At 39.6% G+C, this 21135-nt stretch overlaps 1 protein-coding gene across 2 annotated transcripts in view; it reads left to right on the forward strand.

Annotated features, from left to right (window-relative positions):
* Positions 1 to 21135, forward strand: part of HDAC8 (histone deacetylase 8) — a 223363-nt gene that overhangs the window by 67780 nt on the left and 134448 nt on the right. For both annotated transcript variants that reach the window (XM_055338986.1, XM_055338987.1), the window contains 2 exons: positions 5030 to 5107; positions 5710 to 5818. In XM_055338986.1, coding sequence (XP_055194961.1) covers positions 5030 to 5107; positions 5710 to 5818 — 187 coding nt within the window. The remainder of the gene's footprint in view (positions 1 to 5029; positions 5108 to 5709; positions 5819 to 21135) is intronic.

A 21135-nucleotide genomic window follows, 5' to 3' on the forward strand; every position in this document is an offset into this window, starting at 1 on the left:
TCGGGAACCCCAATTAAACATAGGTTTTTCTTCCTCAGGCTGTCGTTTATTTCCCTTAATCTATCTTCATGGTCTTTTAATTGTTTGTCTCTTTTTTCCTCAGTTTCCCTCTTTGCCATTAACTTGTCTTCTGTGTCACTGACTCGTTCTTCCACCTCGTTAACCCTCGTCGTTAGGACTTCTAGTTTGGATTGCATCTCATTCAATTGATTTTTAATTTCTGCCTGATTAGCTCTAAATTCTGTAGTCATGAAGTCTCTTGAGTCCTTTATACTTTTTTCTAGAGCCACCAGTAGCTGTATAATAGTGCTTCTGAACTGGCTTTCTGACATTGAATTGTAATCCAGATTTTGTAATTCTGTGGGAGAGAGGACTGTTTCTGATTCTTTCTTTTGAGGTGAGGTTTTCCTTCTAGTCATTTTGCTCAGTGCAGAGTGGCCAAAAGCAAGTTGTACTGGGTAAAGGAGAAAAAGAGAGGAGAGAAAGAAGGAAAAAAGAGAGGAAAAAGAAAAAAGAAAAAAGGAAGAACAAAGAAAAATAAAATGAAAAAGAAAGAAAAAAGGGTGGGGGAAGGAAACAAATCGAAAAGAAAAAAAGACAAAACAAAACAAGACAAAAAACAACAACAACAACAGAAACACGGGGGAGTATCTTCTGATTCTGTATACTTTAAGTCCCTTGACTTCCCCTGGAACTTGTCCGTCTAGCTGGTCTTCTGCGGGGGGGGGGGGGGGGGGGCGGGGGGAGGGGCCTGTTGTGCTGATTTTCAGGTGTTAGCACTTGGGGGAGTTGCTCTGCCCCCTGCCTGTTGCAGGGCTCAGTGGGGGTTGTTTACCCCATGAGGCCCCAGGAGGAACAACCCCAGTGACAGCGGCCAGCTCTGGAGCCCTGGATTCAGCTCCCGCAGTAACTACAGAGCTCTCGGTCTGCAGGACCTGGAGGCTCCGGGGGCGGGGCCGCTGATCTGCTCAGCTCCCAGCAGGAGCGTCCTTGCTGCTGTCCTGGGCCCTCCTGGCCTCTGCCTGTCCCGGGGGTGGGGCCGGATCCTGGGCTGTGTCCCGGCGCCCTGTGCTCCGGGGCCTGCGCTGTTGGATTCGTGCTCCCGGCCGCGCAGCCCCCTCTCCGCGGAGCCGCCGCTGGAGCCCCTCCGAGCTGCTCCCGGGCCGCGCAGCCCCCTCCGCACGGAGCCTCTTCCGCTGCCCGAGCCCCTCCGAGCTGCTCCGGGTCCCACCGAGCGTGCTGCAGCCCTTCAGGGAGCTCGGCGCAGTCTCCCGGGGGCGCAGTTCCTCTGTTACTGTCCCAGGGAGCCTGAGGGCGTCCCCGCCCTCCTGGGTCCTGCTCCAACTCCCTGTGAGCCCCTTTCTGCCCAGGAAGATTGGTGAAGCTCCAGGATGGAGCTCTCCTGTCCTGGGGACACTCGCCCCGGCCTTAGCCTGGCACCTCGCTGGGCCCCTCCCCCTCGGAGGCCTTTTGTTTCTTTATTTCTTTTTCCCCGTCTTCCTACCTTGATAGAAGCGTGAACTCTTCTCACTGTAGCGTTCCAGCTGTTCTCTCTTTAAATCTCAGGTGGAATTAGTAGATTTTCAGGATAATTTGAAGGTTTTCTAGGTAATTTGGTGGGGACAGGTGATTTGGGGACCCTACTCTTCCGCCATCTTGCCCCTCCTCCCATTAAAGCCCTCTTAAAAGATTTTGCCAGAAGGATGTTACCCAAGCCTTTCTATGTACTTTCCATCTAGAATGTAGAGCTTCCATGACAGTTACCCACATACTGCTTCTTTAATAAATCCTATGTGACACATGTTTCCACTGACCTAGGAACACTTAGCCAGTAAAATTAATTAAGGATATTCCCCCCTCTCCCTCACATCAGTGATTGCTGCTTCCCTGTTTCCAGGAAGTTTTGGAGGCAAACTAGCATAATTAAGGCATAAGTGGGGAAAAGAATAGTATATGACAGAGGCTAAGTTCAGCTCTCCTGCCAAAACAGAAAAAGAAGGAAGAAGTTGTGAGGGAACCTCCCTAAGGAGTTCATCTAGATGGATGCTACCATGGAATGGTGACAGAAAACTAAAGGTAACAGGGAAAAGAGTTAAAACCACCAACATACTACTTTGAGACCCAAGTCCACTGAATATCTGAATACTCAGCCAATGTAAAATGCAGCCTTGCTCAAAAACCTTCAGAGGCTCCTCATTGCCTATAACAAGAGTAACATTTGGCCCATGGTTTGTTTATGTATGGTCAGCAATTTAAGAATTTTTTTTACATTATTATAAGGTCATAAAGAAAAAAATGCAATAGAGACCATGTAGGCTTGGTAAAGCCTGAAATATTTGCCATATAGCCACTTAGTCTGCTAACCCTTGGCCCATAGCATTGGTTCTCAAACTTGCAATATATAGCATGGTGACCCTGGAAAGGTTGTTTTAAAATGCAGATTCCTGGGCAGCCCCAGTGGCCCAGCGGTTTAGCACTGCCTTCAGCCCGGGGTGTTATCCTGGAGACCCGGAACTGAGTCCCACGTCAAGCTCCCTGCATGGAGCCTGCTTCTCCCTCTGCCTGTGTATGTGTATCTCTGCCTCTCTCTATCCTTTTATCATGAAAAATAAATAAAATCTTTTTTTAAAAAATGCAGATTCCTGAACCATATCCACCAGATATTCAGATGTAGTAGGTCTGGTATGGAACACAAGAAGTTACATTTTATCAACAGTCCAGCTGTTCCCACAGGCCATACTTTAAAAAGTAGTGCTGTTCAAGGTAGAGTCCATACTCTTTGCCCTCCTCTCTCCAGTATTCTTGCTCACTACCTGCTGCCCCAACTACTCTACTCAGTGATCCCCAGACCTGTCTCAGTTTTTCCACCCCCCTGACTTTGCATTACTCTTTCCTAATGTAGTTTTGCTTTTTCCTCTAAGTTCTACCCAGGAGCTCAGATTCCAACAGTAGCACATTTGCCCTGAGGACTCCAGCCCAAGTGTTCTTTCCCCTCCTCAAGTCCTGTATTGTTTATATCGCTGATTTGATACTTAATTATATATTGTTAGTTAAATCTTTAATGTGTCCAGTGTCTTTTCCTCCCATAGAAACTTTCAGTTCCTTTGGAGCAGAGATCAAGTTGTTTACTTCTTTCTGTCCTGCACAGTGGCTTAACAAACAGAACTATGCCTATAGCAGTGGTTCAGTAAAATATTTGTTGAATGAATGATTAGGAAATTCAAACTATTAGTATCAGAGCTCAAAAATAGAATCAACTCTGTTGAACCACTTAAAATGAAATGACTGTCACCTGAAACCGTCCTTTCCATTTGCAATGTTATTTCTACACCATTTAGAGTTTCCTGTTTTAGCCAACTTTTATGGTGTGTTTCATTTCAGTTTATTTCCCCTCTTCAGCACCTCCCTTCCAGTGACCTCTGCCCTGCCTCCAAACTCTTACACATTTGGTTAATTTTAAATCTCCCATGATTCCATAACTAGCATCCTGTGGTGGCTTCACCAGCACTCTTAGCCTGTCTTCACTTTCTTTCATCTTTTTTGTTTACCTAACCACTGTTGTCTTTTACACAAAGCCCTACCCTCCCCCTGTCTATGTCCTCTTTTAAAGTATGATTTGCTAGCAATACCTAATAGCACTTCCCATGAGAGGAGATACAAATAGCTACTAAATATATGAAAAGGTAACACTAACACTCAGAGAAACAAAACTAAACAAGATCATTTTTTTTCTGCCTAAGTTTAAAAAGAATAATAACACCCCATTGCTAGTTAGGGTGTGAGAAAATGAGAATCCTCATACACCACTGATAGAAATATAAATTGGTACCACCTTTCTGGATCAAGAAATAATCAGGATTTTTATGAATTGTCCTTGTTTATACTTCAGTTTCTAAGTTAAAATGTGATTTTAATATGTTTTATTTTATTTACTTAATGCCTTGTGCCTGTAGCCTTTAACTGGTTTTAACTACCTCCCTAGGGCAAAACATATGGCTTGGGAAATTCAAACATACCTGTGATATACAAATACAGTTAATATTTTTCTAAGGTCTCTTTTGGCCTCTAATGAAGACTGAAAACATTAAGTAAACACAGAGACAGTTTCTTTATTTGAAGTATAAAAGAGGATAGTACATGAATTTGCTAATAGTCCTTCCATTTTACAGATGGACTATATGAATATAGTATGACAGACAGTATGTGATTCTGGGAGAAAAGGTGTGGAGGTGAGCAGGGCATTTATCTGAATGAGTAGTGGCTCATTACAGTTGCATCTTCCATCTCCCAGGCTTCTATTCATTTTCTGCCTCTGTTTAAATGGAAAGGAGATTCCTCTCTAGAAAAGCACCCCCCCCCAGCCATCTTTCTTCAAGCTTTAAAACTTTGCTATAAAGGTACTATTAAGGGATGAGGCCAGGACTATTAGCCTTCCATGTTTTAGCAAGAAAGATGTAGTATAAGCTGCTTAGACTTTGGATGAACTGCATTTATAACCAAATCTATATCATAGAAAAGCACTTTGTAATTAGGTTTTCACTACATGGTGCCTAATGTTTGTATTGGTCATATTTTTCAAAGGATTGCCACATTGTACTTCTTTGAAAAAAAATCCTAAGAATTTAACTAGAACTACTGAAACAAAACATAAAACTTCTAAGGTGGTGCTAGTTTCCTCTATACAGCTCTGTTAATAATGCTTCGATTCTGAGCTCAAGCCCTCCACACCTTTTAGAAGAGGTTGTCTGACAGAGCCTGGACATCCCATTGCTTGGAAAGAGCAAGTCCAGTTATAACTTGCCATGAATTTGAAAAAGAACCCTAAAACTTCACTTGGGGCCCAAGTTCTACCTCATCCTGTAACAACAGATATCAAAGGCTAGAGAGTTTTGTTCCTTTTATTCCTCAGCTTGTTAGCTTTATTATGGCTATCCTCTCTTACTTCCCACAGCTGCTTCCTAGCATTTCAGTTGTTGAAAATAGTTGCATATGTAAAGTGATTATTCTGCTTTTTTTTTCTCTCTGGTAGGTGTAGAAGATGCCTTCAGTTTCACCTCCAAAGTCATGACAGTGTCCCTGCACAAATTCTCCCCGGGGTTTTTCCCAGGCAAGTAATCTGTGTGCTCAGTATTACATTTGAAGAAGAAATACTGTGTTTCTTCTATACATTATTTATGTTTTATATTTGAATATTTCCATGCTGTTGGTTCCTTACTGGTGCTAGTCTATGCAAAATGTTAACACAGGCCATTTCAAGTGACAATGATAGGAGGAATGCAATACTGTTTCTTTTTTCCAAATGACTTTCATGGACTGTCAACCAACAGCTCACTTATACTTACTATCCTATCCCATAACCCGTGTAACTCCTCAGATGAGTGCAATGATATATTAATATTATATCAATCCAAGACATATGAAAAGTCAAGCAAAAGAGTTCATCTTTTTCTGTTTTTTTTTAAATTTGATCTGACAAAGTAGAAACTTAAGATTTTTCCAATTTCTTACAGTTTTCCTCTTTCCCCAACATTGTTTACAACAGTTACTGCTCTATATTATTTTTCTTAATTTCTTTCCCATAGAAAATCATCACTAATCTAGGACTGTTCTACTTGACCTTTTACTGTTCTGAATTCCTATCAAAGAATCCTTCAAGTTTTCAAATGCTTGTGTTCTTAAAACTGTTCATGGTACTCGTCTCTTTCACAGGAACTGGTGATGTGTCTGATGTCGGCTTAGGGAAGGGACGGTACTACAGTGTAAATGTGCCCATTCAGGATGGCATACAGGATGAGAAGTACTACCACATCTGTGAAAGGTATGGCAGTAACACTGAGTCAGTAAGGAGTGGATGGCATTTCTGGAGGATGAAATGGCCCCCCAATCTTATAGGATTCTTGTTTTCAAAGAAATTTTTAGGAAAAAAAAAGCCACTGTATACCTATATACCTTTGGTACACTGCTCATTATACTTACTCTATAGGTTGCCATCCCTTGTTTAGGAGAGCTAAGTATTTGAAACAGAGCCACACTGTTGGTTTGATCCTACCTGCTCCCCCATATGATTAAGGTCATCCCAAGAGCAGAGCTTCTAAGCTGTCTTTGGTTATACCTTGTCTGCTACTTTCTTAGCTAAAACCTGCATGTATGTCATTTCATTAGGGTTCATTTCAGTTTCCCATTATGGAGATCTTCTATCCACTGGTGTGAATTTTCGAAAGTTCTTCATTATGAGTTCTTGAGTTCTATCTTTTGTGTTAAAATTGGGGTCAGGGGATCCCTGGGTGGCGCAGCGGTTTGGCGCCTGCCTTTGGCCCAGGGCGCGATCCTGGAGACCCGGGATCGAATCCCACGTCGGGCTCCCGGTGCATGGAGCCTGCTTCTCCCTCTGCCTGTGTCTCTGCCTCTCTCTCTCTCTTTCTGTGACTATCATAAATAAATAAAAATTTAAAAAAAAATTGGGGTCAGAAATATGTTCTTTTATACTATGGTTAAGGATTGAATTACAGCCACTTGTAGGAAGACAGTTTGATGCCGATGTGTAGACCATTGGGGCTGCAAAGCCCTACAGAATGGAGTAGGTTGGGGGGAAGGTAAACACATACTCATAAAAATTGAGATTGGTCAGGCACAAATTCACTGTTGACATTGGCAGCAGAGAAAATAAATCTGATTAGAAGTCAGCAAGTCAACATTACTTAAGGTAAGTAATGGGAATTGAGGTGCTTTTGATTCCTACTCCACTAAGCTCAGATTTCTCCCAACCTCTGGTAGAAACAGGTACTTCCTAAAGGAGCCGGCACTGGCCATCATCACTGGCAGTTGTATAAACAAAGCAGAAGTATTAAAAATAAAAACTTTATGCTTTAAAGATGCCTCTTAGCTCAAGAGATTTGGCAAGCCAAGTCATCAAGCAGCAGCTCTAGCCTCTTCATGATTTTGATCATGTCCCCTGGCTACCTCCGTCTTGTCAGACTGAAAAGGCCTTTATTTTTGGAGCCTGCCATTGATGGTTTTAATTGCCTCTCTTTGTTCCCCTCAGGCTCTGTTCTGTCCTTGAGATGTGCAGATCAGAGCTGCTTATGTAACTTTATCAATGAAGGTATCCTGTGGTTCTGTGTAAAAGGAGAATTATTCTGTTTTTCTTTTAATCCCCTTCTTGAGAGTACTCAATATTTTGCTGTCCTTTTTTTACCATAGCAAGAAACTCAGTTTTTCTCTTCAGTGCTCTGTCCACAGGGTTTCCTAGAGCTTTTTCCTGGGCCTTATTTGAAAAGTCAGCACCCATCATCCTGCAGGGATAGTTTATAGTATTTGGCCTTCCCTAAATAGATTACCTTACACATGCCCCTATTAAAGGCCATCTGCCAATCATAAAACCTCCTGAGATATACCTTTATCCTCCATCAACTTGGCATTTCACTGCCCAGAAAAGCTGAGTATTATCTTCAAACCTGGAGAGTTTGCTTTCTCCCAAGGAAATCTATTACTCACCCTTCTTCCCTGAGAATAATGTCTGTTTCTCCCTTATATTTTTTTCTGTCTCTCTAAACCGGTTCCTACTATGTGACAAAAAAATTTAATCCCATAGTAATTCCTGTTTCAATATAGCCTTGGTATCAGACTTAATTAGAAGCATTTAAAAAGTGAATGTAGCCCCAAAGAAAAGATCCCTGGAAGATCACATATGATTTCTCTTTACAGAAACCATGTTGCCACCCCCCCACCCTAGTATACAGGAGGCCAGCACTGATTATTGGCGGTGTGATTGGTGCACCGCCAGTCTACACAGTGATCATCCAGAATAACAGGTTCCAGGTTTTCATTAGACATATGATAATTTTCCCCTTTGATTTCTTTCAGAAGTCAGGTCTGGTCAGGGTGTTACATGAAGACACCTCTGATTCCAAGGGTGCCAGGAAGGCTTCCTGACCCAAACATCTCTCCCATCTGTTGACCGAAATTCCCTTAACAGGAAGTATACTTTTATTCTACAATGAGAAATAGGCCTTAAAATGGAATTTTGCCACAACCTCTCCTCCTAACCTTCACTCTGCCATAGATGTATGCTTTCACAGAGCTTTTCTTGATAGCAGATTTTGAAAGAGTTAGAGCATGAGCACCCTGAGCGTTCAGAGGAGCAGGAATTGGGTTAGTGGAGCAGTAGAAGGGAAAAGGCACAAAAAACAAAACAATCTTTGCCAACTAAATGGTTTTATAGAGGTTCAGCCCTGGTAACTATATCGCATAGTTCCAGTCATTGTTTATGACTACTTGTAGTTTGTTGCTTAGAAGGAGAGTCTCTTGCCCATTTTCCATTATGACCTCATCTGCCTACCTCAAAAGATATAGTCAACATAGGAATGGCTTACCCATGTAAAAAAGTCATTCAGTATATCTATCTCCCTTTAATCCTTTATGCTCCATGAGCCTACTGATCTTCTGGCTCACTCCTAACCTTTGAAAAATAAATGACCTCTTATTGCTGGTCCACTTAAAAGATGCTCTAATTTTCATTTGCCCCTCAATTTCTAGTTTGCTCCTTAACTGCCTCTCCCTATAGGATTCATGAGCCCTTTTTCCTTTTTTTTTCTTTTTCTTTCTTCCTGTATGCTTTTTCCTCTGCTATAGCCTTTTTGACTTTGCCAGCTAGTCCAGCTTAATGGTTTCATCTTAAGATTGAGCAACACGGGGATCCCTGGGTGGCGCAGCGGTTTGGCACCTGCCTTTGGCCCAGGGCGCGATCCTGGAGACCCGGGATCGAATCCCACGTCGGGCTCCCGGTGCATGGAGCCTGCTTCTCCCTCTGCCTGTGTCTCTGCCTCTCTCTCTCTCTGTGTGTGTGACTATCATAAATAAATAAAAATTTAAAAAAAAAGATTGAGCAACACCCTCTTAATTTATAAAAAATAAAAGCAGGGAGGAGCTTAGGGTTTTTTTTTTTAATAGACTGGATAAGGAACATTTATATGGATATTTTCAACCCCCAAAGACCTCGGGTTCCATCTTATGTAAAAGATAATTTCAGTCAGAGATACGTAGGTCATTCAGTACTCACTTGGGGGACGCCTGGGTGACTCAGTGGTTGAGCATCTGCCTTCGGCTCAGGGCATGATCCCAGGATCCGGGATCGGGTCCCTATTGGGCTCCTTGCAGGGAGCCTGCTTCTCCCTCTGCCCTATATCTCTGGCTCTTTCTGTCTGTGTCTCTCATGAATAAATAAATAAAAATCTTAAAAAAAATACTCACTTGGAAGGGCAAGGGCCACTGATTCCCAAAAGCTTCCCATAATTCTCATGGGAGCTACTAGAGTTGGTATTATAAGTAGAACCCTCTTTTAACTAAGGTAAAGGAATATCAACACTGTTCTTGTAGGTACACCTCCTTCTTCAAACAGAAGCTCTGAGACCAGAGCTTGAGGCCATGATAGTTATGTTATTAATTTACATAAGAGCCCACTCCCCCTTCTTGGCCACATGCACATATACACATAAAGTTTGATGGGAGAGGAAGGCTGTTTTACCAAAGGGAGGTCTGCTGGTTTCCGAGGTTTGTCATCTAAAAGAGGAAATACTGCTCTGCCTATATTTAACTTGTTTTTGCTCTCTGACTGTATCTGAATGCAATGTGAGATAGTCGTAATAATGTTTAAGCTATTACCTAAAACACTGTATTGATGATGACTTTGAGAGCATTTAGAGTTAAAGACTATGGGACAAAAGAACAATGACATGCACTTCCTTGCTGTTGGTTCAGGAGAGGTTTTGATAAATAGTAGGGTACTGCTCTGAAACCTCAAATCTTGCAAAATGACCAAACCACTTGCCCACTGTGAACTGTTATGACATGTGTAGTTTGAAGAAGAAATTCAAGGTTGTACTTAAACTTCTCAGTTTTTATCCTATCATTGTATAGCCCTAACAGCCAGAAAATATCCTTTACTAAATATCCAATTAGTGTATGCCTCATAAGAAAGCTATATATATGGTGCTTAGAATGAGTATGGATACAAAACAGACTGAAGATGACAGTTCAACATTTTGGGGAAAAAAAACCATTTTATTAAGAATATTCAACTATTAACTTGATAAGATAATTAAGTACAGACACCGCATGAATATTTCACTGAAAGAAAAATACATTGTTAAACAGACTTCACAATGAATAGAAATAATGAAAGACTCTATTTTCTTTTGAAAGGCTCTATTAAGCAGGACTTTTCATTCAATAGCAATCTTTATATCCATATATGCAAAACTTTGCTGGTAAGAGCTATCAACCCAACCAAAGAAATAATCTTATTCTACTGAACTAGGGTTCCTAATTACTATTAGGAACTATTACTATTTAGTTTTACTAACTATTACTATTTAGTATTACTAATAGTAAATACTATTTACTTTATTAAAGTAAGAATCTACCTGTATTTGGTTCTTGACCTGTTTACCTTGAGTCCTATGGCTTATATTCTATAGCTCAATTTGAAAGAAACCTTTCTTCCCCTTCAAAGACTGCTGACCCAAAGAAAAATTTAAAGATCCTAGAAGTGAAAAAAACCTTAATATTTTTGCCTCCTGTCTTTTATGAGGGAAATATTATAATACTCCATTGTAAATCATTTTTTATAGCTCCTCAAATGCTAATTTCAAATGTTAATTCTACTGTGCATGGGCTAACCAGAGTAGACCACCTACAAAGAACTTGTTCTCTGGGATAACAGTAAGCTCATTAAAGGAACAGACCATTTAAGCCTAAGTTTTTATTCCTTTGGGGGATTCCTTTGTCCATCTATACTGAGCTCCACTGCTTTCCAACAAGGAAAAGAAAAAACCCACTAATACTTAATATAATGTCTCAGTAGTATATGTTTATTGTGTGAGCCAAAATTCACCTCTCTGAAGCCACTCTGACCTCCCTAAAAAAAATGAGCACCTGAAGTCACCTTATAAAAGATTTTTAAAATATTAACAAAAATAAAGTGGGATAGCTACCATGCAAGTAGAGGATTTATGTATCTTATGTATAATAACACTGTTTTATTCATTCATTCAGCAAATATTTATTGAGGGCCTGCTTTATGCTGGCACTATACCTAGGTTCTCGTGGTGGTCAACAAGATAGATTAGGCTCCCACCCTGGAGCTTAACTCCTAGGGAGCACTTGCCTGTGCCAGGAATTGCACTAAACATTTATTTGATCCTTCTCATTTGATCCATATAGCAACATATGATCTACAATGCCTACAAAGGTAGGTATTCTTATTACCACCTTACAAATGAGAAAACTAGAGCTTAGAAAAATTGATTTGCTTAAGGTCACACAACTAGTAAGTGGCAAAGCCAGAGTTTGAATCCACATCTCTGCCTGTTAACCATCAGCTACCATGTCCCCAAAATATCACCTAGAAGTATGAATTTTTTCACAAGGAAGAAGTACCATCCCCAAGACTTTTGGAAAATTTTATCTCAAGGCATTACAGAAAACTCCTTAAAATAGAAGCCATTTAAGTTTATGCAAATGAGCCACATGATTTGTAGTATTCATAATTCATTGTGTTTACATTCGTGAAAGTGCAACTTAGGTTTTTTGAGGATTTCATTTGTAATTTTATGGACAGAAAACAAATATAAATATTGCCAGATTTTCCTCCTTAGGTTTTAAATTCCTAATTAAAGTTTGAAAATTCTCTAAATCTGCTTTTTCCTTTATTTGATTTCAATGGAGAAAATCCTGGCTTTCTGCTTTAGAAAGTAAATAGTGTCACATGTCATTTTTATAGAGGTCTTCTCATAGAATTACATCCATCTCCTGTGTGTTTTTTTAGATTGACATTGTTAAAGATTGTTTTAAAGATTTTATTTATTTATTCATGAGAGACACAGAGAGACAGCCAATGACACAGGCAGAGAGAAGCAGGCTCCCCATGGGAAGCCAGATGCAGGACTCAATCCCAGGAACCTGGGATCACGACCTGAGCCAAAGGTGGATGCTCAACCACTGAGCCACCCAGGAGTCCAAAGATTTTTAATATTTTGCATTTTTACACCTGTAGGCATAATTTATATCATCTCTTGGTCCTGGCAGAAGGCCATATCTATGTGTAGGGTAGAGATTCTTCATCCATGCTATAAGCTGTCCATCCAAAACCAATGGAATAAAATGAGAACAAAGGGACATCACTAAAGGAAATTTAAGTGAAAATTTTCATTCACTATTGACTTTTAATGTTAATATTTAAGGAAGAGATGTTTTAATGATGATAGGTTTTTTTCTTTCATTGTAATGATAAATCATCTAGAATTTATCTTACACTTGGGATTCCAAACTCCTTATTATTCAGTTTTACAATCAGGTAGGTAGATCCTCAGTGAAAGAGAACTCAAAAATTATAGCCTACTGTTTTGGGTTTGGTGATATAGCAAAAGCAATACAAGTACATGTTCACACATAAAAATTTTAAGCAATACAAATATTTTGAAATTCTCTTTCATTTGATAAGAAGGGAAAAATTCTCTGGAAATTTATATTTAAGAATGAATTTCTAGATAGCTTTACTTACATTTTTATTACAACATGATAGCTGGTAAAAATCCTTTACAAAATTTTTCTCCCTCTTCATCTGGGTCATAGCTACAGCACCCTGATCATCACTAGCTCACTTTGGCCCAGTGATAAAGGCAACAGAATCTGCTAATTCATTTTCCAAGCCTTACACTTTGAACTCAGCCCTCCATAAGTAAGATATTTGTATTAAATGCTTTTGTTCTACTTGATAAACTTCTATCCTGGCTCTATGTGGAATGGCAGATATAAAATTGCCTATTGTTTCTGGAAGATGGATAACTCAGACACTAATTAAATTCACTGTTAATGTTAGACACAGGTGAAAATGAGGCCGAAATGGGCCATTCATTTATTGTTCCTACTTTGATGTGTCTTTTAAAATATTAAATTCAAATTATAGTAAGTGAAAAAAAACAAATTATATTAAGTGCCTAAGAATATAATAATTTGGAGGGAGGATACTGAGCTCAATTATCTAAATTGTCCTGTACCCTCTGTCAGTGAGTTTACCCTGCCTATCCCCAGTACTTAGTTAGGGTTATAATAGAGAACTGTGTTTTTTTTTCCATCTCTGAGCCTTTGAGCTTTAAATCCAGGTGGTTAGAGGGACAGTTCTTATATTGTTCTCTTTTCGCTCTTGGCCTGTGTCTTTCATGACCAGGAGTTCCTAACTCCTGCACCAAGTAGCCCTGACATCATGACAGCACCCTACTCCAGCAAACAGTCTTCACAGGCAATATTTTTTCATTTAATTCAAGGAAGACAGTCTCCTGGAATTCTGTGGGTTTGTTCTATCAATCTGGTGTGCACCTTTTCTTCTCTCTTTTTAGTGTTGAATGATCCCTACGCCCTGGAAAAAGTGTCCTGATTCTTCCACAGCAGTTTAATAGGTTCAGATGCTAGAACATGCTCTGAAACTATCCAGAGACAGGAAGACCTTGCTCCTAAATGGAAATCTTGAGAATTATACCCTTTAGTGCAGGGCTTCTCTGAAAAGAATTCTAAAATTGATAGTATCTGTGCTTGATAGAATGTTCTGACATCAAAATCATATTAACTCCTCTCAGCTGCTGTACGCCATGTACCCCCTACCCCCATCCTAATTCTGCCCCCTCTAGTGTTCTCTTATCACTGCTCTGCTCCTTCCCTTCAGTCTAGCCTAGAAAAACTACCCTTTAGGCTTTGCTTTCATATATTATAGCTTTGAATGACTGCCTGACACTGCTGTTCACCCAGCAACTTCCAGCACTGATGAGCTTCCTCGTTGTATTCTGTTGACATGGATTGTACAGAGATTAAGTTAAATCTGATGTCCCCCACCTGACAAAAAAGCCCAATGCTAAGTTGGGCTGAGCTTTGCTCTCTGCACACTGTTACCCACTGCACTATCAGGAAAGAGACATACCCATTGATTCTTAAAGAAGGGCCAAAGAAAAGACTCCTCAGAAAAAGCCATATTAAATAACCAGCTATCAAGTTAACAAGTGAAAGTGTACATATGTGTGCCAGGCACTAAAGGCAATGTGTTTACCTAGAGACTACAGTACAGCTGAAGAGTAAACTGGAGGGAAAAGGATTTATGTGCACCCACTCCAACCATAAGAATCTCAAAGAGGAAGGTGAGGAATGTAGCAGAAGGAATATATTCCTAAATATATTAGGAATGAAAGTAGAAAAAGATCTATCCTATTTAAATATAGGCAAGCCTCACTAACTCAGCTTAATTAGAGGAAAGTCAGTCTGAATCATGGAATATTTTTAAATGCATTTTTATTACTTTCAAGCACTGGACATGCTAGTAATTCAAACTAGACTAACAGTACCATACAGCACCTCAGGGAAGAAGCTTTAAGAATCATTGATAATTAGCATATCAATTATTTGTATGTAAGTGGATGTGTACAAAATACACAAAAAGTTTATTTTCTTAAGTAGGACAAACATTCCCCAGTGCAATCCTGTTTACACTATTAATTTACTTAGCCAGCCCTTTTTGTGCCAAAATAGATGTATGTAAGACATGCTTATTTCCTCAGGGAAGAATGAATCGCTTCCCTGTGTTTAGTCCAGTAACTAAGAAGTGGAGCACCACTTGATTGGTTTGGGATTTCTAGAATATGGAGTTTTGAATTTGCATACAGACTAGAGAGATTTCATAAGGAGAAGATCTGGCAGCCATTGCCAGAGACCCAGTTTCCCCATCTGGATTTCATTGAAGTGTCTGGATTTCATCAAGCAACAGGACACTGATCCTAAATGATCCACCAGATACTCTAACATAGACATGTTAAAAATACATCCTGCCTCAGAAAAATAAAATATGATGAACTGGAGTTATTCTATGTGTAGTACTTAAAAGTAATAAAAATGCATTTTTTAAGTCTCACAAAAAACATGCAATATCAAGGTAATGATGAAAATCAATCCCCAAACTCTTTCTTACACACCTCATTGTGTGACAGCATTGCAGAAATTTCCAATCATCTGGGAAACGATATTTTATTTTGATGAGCTACACCAGGTGCTAACTATATGGCAGGATTTTGTCTTAGGGAGGCTCCCCTTGGTAAAGAAGAGTGAGGGAAGAGCTAGGGGCATGTTTATTGGCCCTAACAAATCATTATTTTCTATCTAAGTTTGAAAATTAGAGCAGTCGAATTGAATAAGAAGTATCAGGTATATAGGGAGTATAGGAAATATGATTAGGAAATGAGAAACAGAGATACAGGCCTGTATTTCTACCTATATGTATTAAACTATGCTCTAGGTAAATTGTAAAGTCTGCAAGGCTTAGAGAGTAAAAACTAAGCACAGAGAGCATAAGCACGAGCAGTAAGTACACACACAAATGTTGCAACTACAGGTTGGAATGATTCCAGCTCTCTCCTTTCCCCCAAGGGCATCACTATCCAGGGTCTGCAAAGGCCAAATAGCTGTTTGGCTTCCATCTGATTTTTTGCCCAAGAAATCAGAGAAGTCGGTTTCAATTTTAATAATATATTATCCCAACCTCTATCTAACAGAAAGGCATTTGTGTTTCTGCCCCTTCTTAAAGTGAATTTTGTGTTTGGTGAAAGGTAATAGATTGGCAGCACTGGAAAAGGAATTACTGTATTCCCAGAACAAGTATAACCAGGTAGTGACACTGAAATTGCTCTCTGCCTTGGGGGAACATTAGAGTACTATTTGGGAACTCACTGCCTTGGTGTGCTGTGCTGAACTCAACAGTATCATAGTGGGCTGAAAGAATTGGCATAGCAATCAAAGGGCCTGACTTCAGGCCATTCATTTATTCATTCAACATTAGAGAGTGCTTAGGATGTGCCTGGTGCTGGGAGAAGACTTTTGCAAATGTTCTATTGTCTAATCTTCAGAATAACCCTGTAAGGGAGAAAATATTCTTATTTTACAGAGAAGGAAACTGAGGTTCAGAGGAGTAAAGTGATTTGTCTGACCCCAAGTACAGTGTTCTCCCTGAACCCTGTGCTGTGGAGGCTGCAGAGAAGGTGAATAAAACATATGCCCAAATGTGACATAAAGCTGAATGCAATCTGTGCTGTGTGAATGGTCTTGGTGGTTACAGAGCAGTGAAATGTCCTACCCAAAAACAAACAGTTATTAGTACATCTAGGATTCTTTTAAGTCTTCTTCCATTTTGGTTTTGTTTGGGTTTTTTGTTTGTTTATTTATTCTAGCCTTAGCTCTCCAAACCAGCATGCCTCTTGCTCACCCTAGCCCCTGCCCAGTAATATAAACTCTGCTTGCCCAGGCCTATGGCCTTTTCGAATAAGAAGAGCTAATAAAGAGCACTGGGCTCGAGTGAAATGAGCACTGGATTTGAATTAGAATTAGATTCTAATTCCAACTCTAATGATTCACTTTAGGCCACTGGTAAGGTCCTTTAATTCTGAATGACTCACTTTCCCCTGTGAGAATGAGAATGGTTTATTTCAAAGAGATAAAGAGATTAAGTAATAATAAACTAAAAATAGTGCACAGCCCTTTCTATTGCCAAGATGACATATAATTGATGAGTAGAATTACGTACTACAAGGCATGTAGCAAAGAAAGAAGTGCCAATTAGAATTCATGTGTCTATATAATAGACTCAGCAATGAGAGGAAAGATGTCCATGTAAAATGTTAAGAAATAGCATCTTGAAAATTAAAACAGCCAAAGGGATGTAAAGATTGTTTATTGGGGGTAGTAGTTAGGAGTTTAGGGGCTTGGGGTTTGTTTTATTTTGTGGCTTTGGGTTTTTTGGTTTTGTTTTTTTTGTACTAAAGATCTTAATTTAGAAACCAGTACAGCTTGTCTGATGCTAAAAGCAGAAAGAGAAACTTCTAGGAAATTAGATGTCTTCTGGATATGGCCAAGAGGTACCCATGGCCCCAAACAAAATGACACATCATCCTCTTTGCAAGGAGCTCTCTGAACTATTTCTCTGCATCTCTGAACTATTTGTAAAAAATATTCAGGAATCACTGAGGCATTTACCATATGCTGCATTCCCTGACATGTTGAGTTTTTGCAGAATGAGTCAGCAGTACCTGAGTTGAGATAGGATTGAGGGAATTTAGAGAAAACATGCCTGTGAAAAGTTGAAGAGCTCCCATTTGGGATTCCATTAGTGATACTTCGAGTCCTTAACACAATCCCCCTCTGAATCCCATCCAATGCAATAGGTTTAAAATTTATATTACAGAAAAGGTTTTGCTGCTGGCAATAACTTTGCTTAGGCTGATTTGGGGAGTGAACAGCATTAGTAACACATATTTCTCTCTTCTCCCCCTCTGCATCCTACCCTTTTTGGTTTTTCAACTTTGAATTCCTCCTTTTTAAATTTCTGTTGAGGAAGTCTTTAGAGGTTGCTGAGAGTGCTTATTGGAAAACATAAAGATGATAAGGCTTGTCTAGGCTGTTTGCAAGTTAACAAGTTAGGAGGTGATCCTGCCCCATCAGAAGTCTGGCTAGAATGACAAATTTGGATTACCTGATCCTACCATCAGCACTGATTATGGGTAACTGTAACACCATCTCTCTGGGATCCCATTGCCCCAAGTTGAATCCTTTAGGGCTTTAAGTATTTAAAAATAAACCACACAAAACCAGGTTCTGCCTCTGGTATTTAGAGGTAAAGTGGCACAAGTGAATGACCTCAACAGCACACCTTAGAAACTATGGTCTACCCTGATGGCATAAAAGAAAAGAAGATAACTCTACAATTTGGTTCTTGAGCTTTTCACTTTATCTAAAAACATCACTAATGTCATCACCCCTGGCTTTCATCCTCATCAGACACTCACAGCCCTCAGCAAATCAATGCCTATAGGAACAACTGCCACAGCTTCTCTTCCTCATTTGCATAGCTTTGTCTGAAAACCGGACTGCTGAATACTGAAGTATTAGGTTTCTCATCAAGAAAATGCATTTCAAATAAATATCATGTGTGTTTCTAGGAAAGTTACTAATCTAATGTAATGAGATGCCTGTCCATCCTTCCTATTCCCCCCACCCCTGCCTCCTTTCTGGGGAAGAGATTTTAGACTTCTCCAAAACCTAAAATTAATGATTTGCTGTGTAGCAAACAGTACTGTTACAGTGGTTAGGGAAACTTTCCCAAAAGCAATCTAGAGTGATATTTTATTCATTTATTCACTTAATGATTATTTATTGAATGCCCACTAAGTATAAGGTGTTGATTCTACCTACAAGGAAGTTAATGGAAATTTTAACATTATAGATACATAAGGGAATATACATCTGTATTTATGATCAATTAGAGTTAAATAAAATAAAATGTAGAAAGTTATAAGAACCATAAAAAATAAAATGCTATTGGTACTCAAAGGGTGAAAATGCTTCAGAAAAAGACTTAATTGAGGAGGTAACATTTGATCTGGCCTCTAAAGGGTAGCTAATTAGTATATCTTTACAAAGTGTGAATATGCATATGTTTATGAAATCTGGGTCAAGTATTTTTTTAAAGATTTTATTTATTTATTCATGAGACACAGAGAGACAGGCAGAGGGAGAAGCAGGCTCCATGCAGGGAGCCCAACGTGGGACTCGATCCTGGGTCTCCAGGATCAGGCCCTGGGCTGAAGGCAGTGCTAAACCACTGAGCCACCCGAGCTACCCTGGGTCAAGTTTAAATGGAGATTATAGAGAAGGATGTTTTCTACACAGAGGATACAGAAAGATCAAAGTCAGGAGAGGCTGAGCTATGTACAAAGAACATTGGTTTAGTTTGGCTGTACTGTAAAGTGTATGAGAGGGACAAGTTGCAAAGAAGATTGGAAAAGTGGATGGGAATCATCATGCAAGAACTGGGATTCTTAACTATAAAAATTTGTACCGTATTCTTTTTATATCATATACTATACTCTGTGAGCATTTGGGGAGCTGCTGAAGATTTTAGAGTAAGGAAATAATATGATCAGAGCTTCCTTAGCAAGATTAACACAAAAAATAATAATGCTGTGCCTGCGAGTGCTGTTATACAGAATAATGTGTATAAAGTGGCTAGCACAAGCTCCTGATGAGTAGCAGCTTGGTAAGTCATGGAAGCAGGTACACTGTAGTAGTTTAAAGCATTGACTCTGGTGCCAGGCTGCCTGGGTTCAAACCCCAACTCTGCCACTTAATAGCTAAATATCTTGTACAGATTTCTTAACTCTTCTGTGCTATTTCCCCATCTATAAAATAGAATTAATAATATCTAATAAATTGTTAAAAGAGTCAAATGAGCTAATACATATAAAGTATAAGGAACAATGCTACGTTTTGAATAAAGTACTCAATAAATGTTAGCTGCTATTATTATTAGTTTTTTACCCATGAAGGAGCTGGAACTTGAACTAGCCTTTAAAAAGTGGATATGAGGGCAGCCTCGTGGCTCAGTGGTTTAGTGCTGCCTTCAGCCCAGGGCCTGATCCTGTAGACCTGGGATCAAGTCCATGTCAGGCTCCCTGCATGGAGCCTGCTTCTCCCTCTGCCTGTGTCCCTGCCTCTCTCTGTGCCTCTCATGAATAAATAAATAAAATATTTTTTAAAAAGTAGATATGATGTACTTGTATAGAAAGGTGACTTGTAGGCACAAGGAGGTTTATGACAAAAAGAATACTTTCTGGGCAAGGTGACTGAGGTGAACCATGGACAGTTTAGTTTGCCTACAGAATAATCCGAGTTAAGGGTTTAGTGGAAAATAAGATTAAAAGGTAGACTGGAATCAGATCATGAAGGACTTTTAATTATAGGCTAAGAATTGTACACATTATCTAAGGACAATATAGAGATATTGAGGGTTTTGAGTAAGGAAGTGACTTGATCAAAACAATCCCTAAGGAAAATTAATCTGATACTAGTGTGTGTGCATGATAGATTGAAGAAGTAAGAGACTTGTGTCAGGAAAATTAAATAGGAAGCTATTGCTTTGGGGCAGCCCGGGTGGCTCAGCAGTTTAGCACCACCTTTGGCCCAGGGCCTGATCCTGGGGAACCGGGATCGAGTCCCATGTCAGGCTCCCTGCATAGAGTCTGCTTCTCCCTCTGCCTGTGTCTCTGCCTCTCTCTCTCTCTCTCTCTCTCTCTCTCTGTATCTCTCAAAAGTTAATTAATTAATTAAAATAAAATCTTTAAAAAAAGGAAGCTATTGCTGTAATCCACAAAGGAGGTCATAAGGACTAGTACTGCTGTGAGAATGGAGAGGAAGGAATAGGAGAGAGATTGGTGTCAGACTGGTAACTGAAGAGAAGCAGGGAAAGGGAGGAATCACAAAGAGCCTCAAAGTTTTGAACATGAGTGACTGAAAGGATAGCGTATCATCAACAGAGACAAGGAATAGAGATGGAGGTAAGATGACAGGTTCCACACAGTTAAAATGAAGGTGTAAATAACAGATGACATTGTAGAGATTGCCAAGTTGATCCTCCAAATTGGATTTCATCAAAATAAAAAACTTTTGTGCTTCAAAGGATGCTATCAAGAAAATGAAAGGCAGGGAGACAGAACATGAAAGACTGCTAACTCTGGGAAACGAACTAGGGGTGGTGGAAGGGGAGGTGGGCAGGGGGTGGGGGTGATTGGGTGATGGGCACTGAGGTGGGCACCTGACGGGATGAGCACTGGGTGTTATTCTATATGTTGGCAAATTGTGTATTTAAAATATACAAATACTTACAACTCAATATTAAAAAGACAAATGGCCCAATTTAAAACTGAGCATAGGACTTGCATAGGCATTGCTCTAAAAAACATATACAATTACCAAAAGAACATGAAAAGATACTCATTAGTCAAAACTACCATGAGATACCACTTTACACCCAGCAGGATGGCTGAAATCAAACAAAACAGAAAATAACAAGTATTGGTAAAGATGTGGAAGAATTGGAACCCTTATATACTATACATTGCTGATGTGAATGTAAACTGATGCTACCACTGTGGAAAACAATCTGACAGTTCCTATAAATGAGGCAAATTAAACAGTCCATGATTCACCTCAGTCATCTTGCCCAGAAAGTATACTTTTTGCCATAAACTTTCTTGTACCTGCAAGTCACCTTTC

Source organism: Nyctereutes procyonoides, unplaced genomic scaffold, assembly GCF_905146905.1.
Source record: "Nyctereutes procyonoides isolate TBG_1078 unplaced genomic scaffold, NYPRO_anot_genome, whole genome shotgun sequence".
Lineage (NCBI taxonomy): Eukaryota > Metazoa > Chordata > Mammalia > Carnivora > Canidae > Nyctereutes > Nyctereutes procyonoides.